The sequence below is a fragment of the Protopterus annectens genome, chromosome 5.part1, assembly GCF_019279795.1.
Source record: "Protopterus annectens isolate FY-2018-M chromosome 5.part1, PAN1.0, whole genome shotgun sequence".
NCBI lineage: Eukaryota > Metazoa > Chordata > Ceratodontiformes > Protopteridae > Protopterus > Protopterus annectens.
In genome coordinates this window covers 279685985-279699796 of record NC_056736.1, presented here as the reverse complement: position 1 = coordinate 279699796, position 13812 = coordinate 279685985, and the positions used below count along the sequence as shown (strand labels likewise).

The window sequence follows — 13812 nt, the reverse complement described above, 5'->3', positions numbered from 1 at the left end:
CTAGAATCCCTGTCCGAAGGGGTAGGGTTTTTGGATGTAGTAGCCTTAATACCTTTAGGTCCCTGGGAAATGGTCTCTGGATCAGCAGTAGGATTTTTAAAGAGAAATTTGTGAGAGTTAGGTACTCTGTAGTACCTCAAGGCTCCAAGTGGATGAACAAACTGGTAATAACAAAAAAGCACATTGGTGTTGCCCAGATAAAATCACCAACCTTTATTAAAAATAGCACAAAAACTTCACTGACTAAGCGCTTTCACCCTGGTAGGGCATCTACAGAGTCAGTCTACAAATTTCATCATAGTCTTTATAAACACCTTTCAATCATCAGTGTAATCAAATCTAAATGAATAACAATGAATCAGTCATCTCACAACCTTTTGTGAATTAACCCTGTGGTTGTTCATAAAAACTACTTCTTCTGTGGTATTCAGGAATCAATCGTTCCTTAGATGGTACACAATAGTATGAGGTAATAAGATAGTGATACAAGTCCTACTATTTGATGTTCAAACATGAATTTGTTGATAAAAAGTACTAAAATTAATGAATGAAGTGTGAAAAAAAATAGAAATTGAAAATTAAAAAATAAGAAATATAACATCCATAAAATAACAATAAAATGGATCATGAAGAATAGTAATGATAAACATGAAACCACAAATAAATAAACAATAAATCATTGTTCAAATATATTAAATACACGCTGCCTTGTGTTTCAATATACAAGCTAGGGATAGGGTGTCGTCGATGCCAGGGGTATTACTGGCATCTAGACAAATTTGCCAAAGGTATTCCCTAACCTCTAGAATAGTTTTATAATCTCCTCCAAAATCTCTTATACAAAGCCTATCTATAACAAAAAATAAAAATTTATTAAAGTTAGGACAGTTATTCATGTGGTTATATAGTGAGTTAGTATATTTCTTATTTTTAATGTCCCTACAGTGTTCTAACATTCTGTATCTCAACTTTCTAGTTGTCATGCCTATATAAAATGCTGGACAAGAAAGACAGGTGGCCACATATATTACCATGTTAATGTTGCAGTTGCAATAGCCCGGGCTCCTCAGCGTCCTCTTAAAGTTCCCCACAGAGACATAGGGCCCGTCGATGATGTATTTGCATGCTTTGCAACTGCCGCACTTAGCCATCTTGGCAGGTCTTTGGCCAAAAGTTGTTGATGTTCTATCTAAGCACTCCTTAATATTTAAACCCCTACTGTTAATAAAAAGTGGAGTCTTACCTAGTGTATCATGTAAATCTGTAGGGACTATGTCTTCCCATGTCCTCTGAATAATATTTTTGACTTCGATGGCTAGACAGTTGTGCTGCAAAATCATTCCAGTAGGGATGTTTTTATTACTTTGTTTAGTGATTCTTGGTTTATTGGAGGCAAACAGATCTATGTCCGGGCTCCACCATTTCTTTGTTATCATTCTGAATATTTGAGGATTCAATTCCCATTCGTGGGGATCCATGATATTTCTGCTTAAGTCGTCTGCCAGTGTGTTTTTCTCTCCTGGCAGGAATTGTGCGTGTAGATGAACCTGATAGTTTATAGATGTGTTCCACAAGGTCGTGGCTTGTCTGCAGAGGGGGTAGGATTGAGTGCCCCCTTGCTGGTTTATGTACCATATAACTGTGGTGTTGTCTGTGTTTATTAGTTGTCCTGGATGCAACAGGTCCATGAAAGCTATAAGGGTATTTTGTACAGCTAGCATCTCTTTTTGATTGATGTGAAGATGCCTTTGTTCTGCGGGCCACTTGCCCTGAATACATTTTCCTGCCATGTGTGCTCCCCAGGCGTAATCTGATGCATCTGTTGTCAGTGTTTGCCTGGCTGTGGGTTGAGTGAAAGGCTGTCCCTTGTTGAGGTGACAAGCTTGAGCCCACCATCGAAATTCCTGTTGAAGGCAAGGTATTAGTGGTATAACTGTTTCCAAACTTTGACAGTGTTGAGACCACACATTCTTTAGGTACCATTGTGGTTTCCTCATATGCAGTCTGGCATATGGAATTAGTAGTATGCAAGATGCCATGAAGCCCAAGGCCTGCAGAATGTTTCTTGCAGGGAGTTGGGTCTTTGTGCCATCAATTGAAAGTATTGTGTCAGTTGTCCTTGCTTGTCTGGCGTGAGAAAAGCCATCTGGGCCGTTGTGTTCAAGCTGGCACCCAGGAATATTATCTCTTGTGAGGGCACTAGTTTTTATTTCTTTTCGTTTACTGTGTACCCCAGACAACTTAATTACTTTTTTACAAATGCCAGATGCTGTAGAAGAATGTCCTTGCTCTATGCTTGAATCAGGCAGTCGTCCAGGTATGGTTAAATTTGAATTCATTTCTGTCTGCAAAATGCAATTACTGGTGCCAGGCACTTTGTGAAGACCCTGGACGCAGTAGATAATCCAAAGGGCAGTGCAGAGAACTGATAGTGCATTGGACCAGCTAAGAACCTGAGGTATCTTCTGCAGTTTTGTCTGATAGGGACATGCAGGTATGCCTCCTTGAGGTCCAAAGTCACGAGCCAAGCCTGCTTGCCCAGCATGGGAAGAAGCTGCTGTAATGTCAACATTTTGAATTTTGGAACATCCAGGTAAGTGTTTATTGAAGAAAGATCCAGAATGGGCCTCCAGGCTTTGTCTTTTCTGGGAACCAGAAAGAGTCTTGAGTAAAATCCTTGCCCTTGTTCCTGTGGTGGTACCCTCTGAATAGCTTCCATGTACATGAGTGCCATAATTTGTTTTTGGGCCTCTGCCCATTGATTTAGTGGCAGATTTGGCATCCCTTTTAATCTTGGCAAAGTGTGAAAGTGGAATCTGTAACCTTTTGAAATAATATTGAGAACCCATTTGTCTTGGGTGATCATATGCCAATTGTGATAAAAAAGTGCCAGTTTTCCTCCCAAAGGGGCTGCCAAGAGTGAGTTGTTTGGCAGCTGGAGTGGAAAGTCATTGGGGCTGTTTTTTATATGGTTGGTGCCTGTCTTCCCCTTCTTTCTGGCCTGATGCACCCCATTGTCGAGGCCTGTAAGGACCTTGTGGTTGACGACTACCTCTTGGCCGTCTGTATCTGCCCATTTGAGGTCTTTCATTAACTGGAAAGGACCAATTCTTTGTTGGCCAGTTTCTACTAAATCGAGGAGGCAGAACATGTAAGAAATCCTTCACTGTTTGCATAGATTTTGCCTTATCCTCCATTTTCTTTAATACCTCTTCTGCCTCAACTCCAAATAAAACATCCTGCTGTAAAGGTGCATCCAGTAATTTAGCTTCAACATGATCTGGTAACGTATGTTCTTTTAACCATGCATGTCTTCTAAAGACAGAGCCTGTAACTGCTGCTCTGCATGAGGCCTCTAAAGAATAAAAACCACATTGCAAAGTATGCTTTCCCACTTGTTCAGCGGCATGCAATAAATCCTGCAATTCTTTAAAATTAGGAGGATCTGTATCTGGAAGCATTTTTTGTTTCAACTGAGACATCAAAAATTGCTGATATTTTAGCATGTGAAACTGGCAATTTAAGGCTCTCATTGCTAAAGTTTCAGACATATATACTTTCTTTCCCCATCTGTCTAGTGCTCTGGAATCTCTGTCAGAGGGAACTGGGTTCTTTGATGATGAGGCCTTAACCTCTTTGGGTCCCTGAGAAATAGTTTCAGGATCAGCAACACGGCTTTTATACAGAAATTTGTGTGAGTCAGGGACTCTGTAATATATGTGGAGCTGGAGGTAAGGGATCAGGATTTAAGCTGGATTCAGTGTACACATCATCCATGTGTTGAGGTAATAATAGGAAGTCTCTGAGCCTTTTCTTGGATTCTGAGTAATCCTGGCCTTCCCAATGGAAATGCTCCCTCATGGTATGTAAGGTTTCCCCAAAGGAGTAGTCCTCAGGCGGAGAGGCTGATGGAATAGATTCCTCAACATCAGAATCCTCATAAGGGGGTAAAGAATTTCCCAGGTCCGAGGATGAATCTGAGGAAATGGACCCCGGGTCAGGTGAATCATAATCTGCATCCTGTCTAGGCCTTTTATCAGGTGGGGGATGGGAACCCCTGATCAGAGTGATTAGGTCTTCGGCCATTTTGAGCATTCGTTTCTTAGGCATGAAGGCCTGTCCTGGAGAATGCTGTACTTGCTTCTTAGTTTTTAAAGGGGGCTTTGACTTAGAAGAGGGTTTAATGCTTAGCTGAGTAGGTCTGAAGACACCCTCTGAAGCTGCGGGTAGCTCAGGTACTCCGGATCCCTCTGCAGGATCAGTTTTGGTCTGCTGAAAAGCTAGTGTGTCCGAAGGCCCAGCCATCACCACGTGGGGGTCGGGGGTGGCCTGTGGTTCTGCAGAAGAGGTAGTCAGGGGCTGCGAAGGCGCCTCACTGAAAACCGGAGAACCGGTGACTGGCCTAGAAGAGGCTTCATCGTCAGTTTGGGGCCTCGGATGCCTGTCCTTGTCTTTGCGCTTTTTATGAATACCGGTCATCGGAAGTTCTGACGGCATGGTATAAATTTTCTGCCAAAGTAATGTCGAGCAACATCAAACCGACGTTTAATAGTGCGTTTATTAAATCTAGCACAAAACCGACAACCAGTAACGTCGTGGTCTGGGCCTAGGCATGGGATACAATAAGAATGGAAATCCTTATGAGGTATTTGCTTCCCACAAGAAATACAGTTATTAACTTTTACTGACATCGGTCTGAGGCAAAAAAAAGTTTCCCCAATGGGGTACTTAGCTTTGTAGAAGACTTCGGTTCTAGATTTGGAATGAAAATCTCAGGAGTAGGCCGACCGGCACTTGCGAACTGCTTTTGCTTCGGGCACCGCGCGGCAAGAAAGACAGAAGAAAATGGCGTCGGCTGCATTTTATATACCCCTGTCGCACTGATGTCAGGGAGGAGGCGACAGCAACTGACACCGGACCAAGACTTTGGAACTCAGGCCGGCTGGGGAACCGCCTGACAGGAGGATAACCCAAGTGTAATGACTGCAGCAGTGTCACACGATTAACATCCCAAGTGTGATGACTGCAACAGTGAAACACGAAGAACATCGGGTCTTATAAAATAGAATCTACAATCATATTTAGATATGTTACCAATCCATGTAACTCCATACGAATTGCAGGAGTCGTCATTTCTGGGCACATTGCGGGTGCTCCGAAGAGCACTTTTGGCTGACATCAAAGACTGAAACAATACTAATTTCATGAACTTTAATCGTGCTTTGACTTTAGGAATGGGGTCCATTCCCATCATGGTACTAGAAATCCAAAAGACTTGGAGAAATTAAAACAGGCAAAACTTCTCTTCACAGTACCAGTAGCTGTAGCCCAGGACATAGAGTCAGCACAATAATACAAGCCATTTAAAGAAAGTTTAGACACTTGAGAAAAAGCAGCAATAATGGGATTCAGAAAGGACCTATCTTCTGAGGGCAATGTGACAGAAAAGATCCTCAAACTGTCAACAAAAGCCAGCATGTACTTCAAAATATGAGGCTGGTAGTTCAATATTCTGAAGAATAATTTGTAAGAGAAAAGATTCTCTTCCCAAACCTGTCAAAGGCTTTATGTTCCTTACCACATGAAGAAGGATTAGCATTGACCAAAAACTTGTCAGCAGCTGGAGAAGAAATAGAAATAGTTGCTGGGTCAGATTTGAGATGAGTAAACAAATAGTTGTTAGACTGAAGAACTTTATAAAGTTTGTCATTCGTTTTAGGAACTGAAGACTGACTACCAGGACTACTGTAGGCCAAGTCAAAATCATCCTTCAAGACTGAAGGAGTAGGAGTAGAGTGCAACATGTCGTAGTATCTCCTAGGGAACATCCACCTTTTCCCACTGAAATAAATTGTTCGTTCTGGACACAGTATTAGCAAAGGAAAATTCCTCTAATCTCTTCAACTAAAATACAAGTATAAAATCAGTACATTTTTACCAAGGTGTCTAAACCAGAGATAATTAGCCCCAGCTGAAAATATCTTGTGTAATAAGATGTTTCTAGTAAAAAGAAGTAAACACATACAAATGCCAACAATTTAGAGACCCAGTACAATTTTTTAGTTAAAAAAAAAAAAAAAAAGGAAAAAAATAAAATCTTGTATGGAAGGGAAGTCATGAAGGAGTGCTCTTGAGAGTGGCAATTAAGTACTCAGTATTTTTTGCACATGTATGGAGGGTAGCCAAAGACTTTTGAAGACTAGCTGTCCATTATATCTTGGGCAGGATATAACCCATATACAACTGCAGCCTTTGACATATTTCTAATGCAAAAAATATACACCAAAGCAGGAGCTCAAGCAGGTAAACCAAGCCAGGGACAATAAATCCAATTTAAAATGCAAAAACACATCTGGCTCAGGAGCCAAGCAGATACACTTTATTAAAACAAAAATCAAAGTACAAGCTTTCAAGTCAACAGTGCTTCTTCAGGTGAAGCCCAAGTGACCAAACTAGAACTTTCCACTGTAGGTAAAAACATAAAGTATCTATAACCTTGCCACTGTGTACTACTGCACATATAATCCAGGCATATGGAGTCACATCTGACTATAAAAGCAACCTGTGAACAGCTGCCTCCATTGACAGTGTTTACTAGGCAAGTAAGGAATGGAAGTAGATTGCCAGGTTTTTCTTCCATATCACACACACTCACACACACACTCGCGCACACACACACACTGACACACACTGACACACACACACACACACACACACACTCACACACACACACTTAGGTCCAATTTTGTTGCCTATTTACCTACCACAGAGCAGCCAGAGAAAACCCACATGAACACAGGGAGAACATGAAGACTCCATACAAAGGCACCACAGTAGAGAATCAAACCAGAGAATCTACTGCTGTGAGAAGACAGTGATAAGCCTGCTGCTTACATACAGTGGCATTACTACAAAAAAAAAAATTGCCTTTTTTAAATGGATATTACATTACACAAAATCCATTCCACAACTCTCTTTCTCCGTTGATGTAAGTCAGTGGAGAAGTAATTGAGATGTATAGTGTGAGTACACACCAGGGAATGCAGCAACATAGCTACAGTATTATAACTGCCAGTAAAGAAAAAAGATAACCCCATGAATGGGTCAATGTAATAGCTGCATGGATACTTAAGAAGAAAACCCTAATTTTAATATGAAAGTCAGGCACATTTTAAAGATAAATAAATGGATTAAGTCTTTTAAAAGTATATGAAAGAATTTATATGAAGGGGCAGTGCAAAAATACCACTTATTAGCAAGAAATAATGGCAGCCATAACGTTTTAAGTATTTAATAGCCACAACTGATAGGTTTTTTAGTGTGGGACACAGAGTTACAAATCTCTGCTAGAGTGTAGTACACTTTTAAGAGAAGTGGAAAAAAAAATTCCAATGTATAATATCAAATTTATCACCCTTAACATTAAAAAATACATAAATAATTTCTGCATACCTGCTCTTTAAGGGATTCACAGCAAGTCCCAATATCATGCAACAAGCACATCTGGGGAAATACAAACTATATACAACTCATGTATTTCCCAGATTAAAAAAAAAAAACAAAAAAAACAAGAAATGTCATTTGCAAATGATGTAGAAAAAATATTTACCCACCCTTCCTTTTAACATACAGTGATCCCAACATCAGGATATGGCAGGCAAAGAAAAAATGGGCAATTAAAACAATACCTATTTCAGTAAGACGCTTGGGAGATCTGCTACAACTCCTATTCCTGTGAGGAGATCTAGAAGCTCTTTTATGATCTGGAGAGCGGCCTCTTCTAGGTGACGTTGACCTATGACGACATTCTGGTGATCTGCTGACAGCACGTCTCTTTCCATATGAGACAGATCTATGGTGATCTGCAGACCGGCTTCTGTGGCGCTTTCTTGTCAGCACCCTGTCATGTTCTGTAGATCCTGATCTGTGCCTTCTGTCACCTGACCCCAATCTATGAGAGTATTTCTCTTTTTCTCTGGATGATGTGCACCTGCTAATGGACTTGGATCTGGATCTTTTTTTATGTTTACGATGTGAATGGGAATGCTTGTTTGCACAGCATGACTCGGAATACGAGGTTGTGTTCTGTGTTAATGAGCATTGATCTGCCTTTGAATGAGGCTCACAAGTATGCTTGTGAGAGCTGTCCTTTGAAGTTTCAGTTCTAGAATGATTCTTCAAAGAGGATGCTGAGGACTTGTGATGTTTTCTCCTTTCAGTAGATAGCGACTCACATACTTGCTGCAAATGTTTCTTCTTGGACTCTGAAGAGCCACTGCATTTTAACTTGGTACTTTTATCATCAGAAGGAGAATTAGACTGTGTATTTTGTTCTTCAGCACTGTTAGACTTAGTCTTACGTTTTTTATGTTTCTTCAGCTTTCTTTCATCCTTACTGTCAGTTTTTTCTAACATGATGGAAGTGTTTTTAATATGCAGTTTACCTTTCTTTTGCTTAGAGTTTCCTAATACATCTATATCTTCTTCCTTAATATGAACTGCAGACATGGTGCTGTCAAACACCAAGGTACTACTGACTCTCCTCTCTTGAAGACTACAAGCAACTTCGCTGAAAGACTTTTCTTTTTTAATAGTTATACTACAGGTCACCTGATCCACAGCTTCAGCAGAGCAGTCTTGCAAAGAAGAGCACCTCTCTTCCTGCAATATCCCTTTGCCACTGTCTAATGCTTTCACATGATTTTGATCTTCAACTAACATGAAGGATTTTAAACTTTTAGTATCTTTTAAATCTGTATTAGAAGGGGATGGGAGGCAAGAGCTAGTTTCTGAATCTGAATACCGTACTGATGTAGAACTTGAATCTGCCCTAGATCGTAAAGGAGGCAGATTCTTCGTTTTTTTGGTCTTTTTTTTCTTGCTTTTCTTTTTACGCTTATGTTTTTTATGCTTTTTGGCTTTCTTCCTCGGAGTCTCACTTTGCTCGTCATTGGTATATTCTTCAGAAAACTTTAGCTTGTTTGTTGTGGTACTGGCTTCTGTACCTGCGGTGAGTAAGAATATTAGAGTTACAAGAAGGCTATATACATGTCGCAGTAAAAAACTCAAACCTGTTAAGTTTCATTAGCTGGTCACATTCTTCATTTTAATATAAAAAGCTAGTTAAAGCATACTGTGCACCATACTGTACACACGGACTAGTGTGAATCTTAGAGTCAAATGACAGCCCAAAGGACTCAAAACCAGTGTACAGTTTTCCCAAAAACAGCAAATGACTGACTAGTAACAGAAACAGCATCTCTATGAAATGAAAAATGCTCAGTTTACTGTTACAGAAGTGTTATAGATAGAGAGCTGTCAGCACTTCAGGAACTGACTTTAAAAGCCTTGGCAGACTGCCAGCATGGTAACATGCAACTGGACAACAGTATCAAAAGCAAGAATATGAGCAGAGAAGTCTCAGAAATAGCTTTACATGCACCATTTTCAGAACATGTAATATGTGTAGTGCATTGGTTGCCTGCACTATGTGCACATTCTGACTTAAAGAAAAACGATATCCTTTGAATGGGCAGGCTCTGATAGGTCACTGCATGACCCACAGGAAATTAACTGACTATATGGTCCACAGAGTTTACTATCGTTAGTTTAAACGGCAAAAGATTTGCCATTCGAAATAACGAAAAGTTAAACCGGGACGAAACATTTCGAGCTTACACAATGTTGCCCCAAATGATCGACTCATGTGTGTCGACATTGTCGCTGAAAATATGACGTGATAGCCATATAGGAGCTGATGTAAATCAAACTCCTATATGACATATCACATTCTTGCAGTCCAACTCTGAGATCGCACAATAGTGGGGATATGGATGAATTTCCTATTCTCACTGTACTGCGATCTCGTACATACAGTCGAACACACTTATGCGAATGCACTACTGCATTCGCATAAGTGTGTTCAGCTATCCAACTCACTTTTCATTGTGTGCTCGACTATCCAACTCACTTTTCATTTTGTGAACGACATCCTGATTTTCGGCAGCATAACTGCCAACAGCATGTCGTTCACTAAAACGATAGCAAACCGGTCCACAATATAACTCTTTCCTTTATGTCCACTTAACAATTTGTGATCTAGGAGACTAGATCATATTTAACACTTTAAAGCAAAGTCTCACTCCCAGCCCAACATCTTCAAACTTAACAGTTGCAAACTCGTCTTGCACCACCCCTTGTACTCCATAACAAACACACAAAAAAAAAAAAAAAAGAGGATCCACAGCCATGGATATGTACTTTCCTACTGTCTCTGTAGCCAGCCTGGTAGAAATGGGCATTTTAGAAAATACAGCAATTGTATCATGTTTACTGACAATCACCTTAATCTTAAACAGAGTGACATAGTATGTGAAAGATATAATTACCCTATGTTCTTGGAGGCAAAGCTCTCAAATACTAACAATAATATCTCCAAACTGGTTGCTAGTAACAGACACACACTACACCTACTACAGATCAGACAAACAGAAGCACAGTGTATGCTGAGGTTTTTAAATGCAATCTGCTCAAACCTCAAATGCCTTCCATATTATGTCCTCAGCATCACTCTACAAAATTAACACACCCTAAGACACATATAAGCACATATCACAAAGAATCAGCCTCTAAGCCCATAAAGCAAACTACCACACAACAAAATATATTAGTTACTGGAAACTCTATTGTGAGACACACTGATGCTCTACTTATGAGACTGAGCAAGGAGATGGTCACGATCAGCTGCCTATCAGGGCAAAGATCCACCAGGTCACACATGCACTTAGGACATTGAACCCCAAGTACCAGTATGACTCTGTCATAGTCCATGTGGGTGTTACTGACCTCAGATGTACCTTCCTAGACTACATGCAGACAGACATGAAAGAGCTTTCAGAATATGTGTCCCAGGCAGTTATGAGCTTAACATTCTTGCTTCTCCAAGGATGATACCTCAATATAATCAGATGATTGACTTTAACAATTGGCTTAATTACTAGTGTAATTCTAAGGGGGTCCAATATTTGCCTGCTTGAAAGGACATGATCAACAGACCATGCTGCTTTGCCAGGGGTAGTCTGTACCTTTCCGCATTAGGCTTTTGGATATTGGCCAAAATATTATCCACCCCAATAATGCCTTCTTTAGGCAATGCCAATCTGATAAACTTTCTGACATAGTAAATTACATTCAACATAAACTAAAGGTGCTACTGCTCAGTGCTAGGAGTCTCAAGTAGAAGCTCCCCTCCCTGGAAGTGTTCCTCCTGTACAGTTACTGAGAGATGTTTAAAGCTGTGCAAGGCATCCCAGCAGTATAAGGTTATATTGCATTCCACACATTTAGGTAAGCTACTAAAAAGAAGGGACAAGAGTGGTCAAACAATATGATATGCTTCAGCTACTCCATGTCCAACTGACCTTAGGTAAAGTCCCATACTGTATCTGTGCTAGTTATCGGTTCCCATCTATGACCCAGGATAACCATGTCGCTCACCATTCAGCCCAACACCATATTAATGGGTGATTTCAACTATCACATCATAAGCTGGGATACATATACAATTTTTGTATCCTGCAGTACACAAGAATCACAGGTTTAGAAAATGTTTTGCTCCAAAAATGCTTTTGTTAGCAAGTCCAGCAGCACTTCACCAATCTACAGCAAAGACACCGTCTAACATACTCTCACTTTTATCAATATAAATATCTGTATCAATAATTAACAACACATCCCCTTATCCATCACTTCCACTGCAGTCACTTCTACTTTATAGAGCTTAGATAAAGGAGTTTTCTCATTTGATGCCAGGTCAATATATTTTCACTTTGCTAAATTATTTAACAGTTGCTTGACATTGACCTTTCAAACTAATTCAAACACTGCTACTGTTGGGTGCCAGACAGAGTTAAATAAACATGGTTTTTAATAATGTTGTCCCTATCACTGTTCAAAACCATGGCAGTCATTACTTTTAAATTAAGTTGCCTTGCATACAACAGTATAGCATTAAGTAATTCTAACTTATACCTACTTCTCCCTACACTACCTAAATCTGTGCCTCTTACTTTCTTTCAAACCAATGTCACTCTTTCTTAATGTACAGATATACTATTATTTCCAATGTTTTGCCAATTTCTTTTAAAAAAAGTGTATTCCGTTGTAAAGTTCTTGCATGAAGAAAGCATGTAAACACTATTACAATACAACTCAAAATAATTGTATCACATATATGATACTGTTAATAAACTTGTAATGTTACTTTGTGGAGATTTTCTCCCTGAGCACCCACTGAAAATGGGTACTACATTGACCTAGTCATACTTTCCCAGTAAACAAATGTCAAACAAATAAATAGTATACAGTGGACCTGACCTGCGACTAGAATTAAAAATCCAGTTTATATTATTTACTAGATTCACCGACTACCTAGTACTGTATTAGTTTACAGGTATGTGTGTATATGTGTATGCGTGTGTGTGTGTGTGTGTGTATATATATGTATATATATATATATATATATATATGTGTATATATATATATATATATATATATATGTATATATATACATATATATACATATATATATATATATATATATATATATATATATATATATATATATATATATATATTTTTTTTTTTTTACATAGATGGGTCTACTTCAAAACACTGAAATCTCATAACATTGAACCTCAAAACGGGTGAGGTATTTTGCGGCCTTTCCAGTTCTTGTAGATGTCTTGTGAGGTACATACCAAAAGGGGCATTGTACTCTAAAATGGGTCTAATGAGTGATGAGTAGAGGGGAACAATGACCTCTTTTTTCTGGATGAGAAACCTTTTGTGATGAGGTGTACCACGTAGAAGGATTTCCTGACCACTGTGGCGATGTGATTATCAAAGGAGAGACTACTGTCCACCTGTGTCCCAAGGTCTCTTATCATACTTTCGCTGTTAAGTAGACTACCGCCTATGTGGTAGTTCATGGGTACAGAGTTTTTACCAAAGGGGATGACAATGCACTTTTTGGCACTGAGCTTGAGACCATGGCTTTGACACCAGGCATCTGTCTCAGTGAGGCCCTTTTGTAGGATGTCCACATCATTAGGAGTTTCGATTATGGCTCCTAGTTTGCAGTCATCTGCAAATTTAGTTGGCCAAAGACCTTCTGTGTTAGCCTGTACTTCAGAGAAGTAGATACTAAACAGGAGAGGACCCAGGACTGAACCCTGTGGTACTCCACTTATCACTGGTCTGAAGTCTGATTTGGAATCTGCTATTTTCACAGTGTGGGTTCTGTCAATAAGCCAGCTGGCAACCCATCTTGTGACATAGGGATTTATACCTAGTTTAGTGAGTTTATCTATAATTCCAGAGTGGGGGATGGTGTCAAATGCCTTGGCGAGATCTAGATAGGCTGTGTGAACTACCTTACCCTCATCTATGGCTTTGGTGACTACTTCAAAGAAGTCTATCAGGTTTAGGAGACATGATCTGCCTTTTACAAACCTGAACTGTGTGGGGTCCAGAGTTTGGAGATCTCCAATGTCTTTGTTTATGAGTTCCATGATGATACGTTGCATGGCCTTGCAGACCAGGCTCGTCAGGCTAATGGGGCAGTAGTTCCCGGGGTCTGTTGTGGGCCCCCTTTTGTGGAGTGGGATAACCGTCGAGGTGCGCCATTCAATGGGCACAAAGCCTGAAGCTATGATTGAACATAGTACTTAGGTGGGGTGCCAGTTCATTCTGTAGTTCGTGTAGAAGGCAGCCTGGGATGTTGTCAGGTCCCATGGATGCTGTGTTCTTGGC

At 39.9% G+C, this 13812-nt stretch overlaps 1 protein-coding gene across 3 annotated transcripts in view; it reads right to left on the bottom strand.

The window, feature by feature from the left end:
- SON (SON DNA and RNA binding protein) overlaps positions 1 to 13812 on the bottom strand; it is a 1200918-nt gene that overhangs the window by 875989 nt on the left and 311117 nt on the right. For all 3 annotated transcript variants that reach the window (XM_044072950.1, XM_044072951.1, XM_044072952.1), the window contains exon 3: positions 7689 to 9005. In XM_044072950.1, coding sequence (XP_043928885.1) covers positions 7689 to 9005 — 1317 coding nt within the window. The remainder of the gene's footprint in view (positions 1 to 7688; positions 9006 to 13812) is intronic.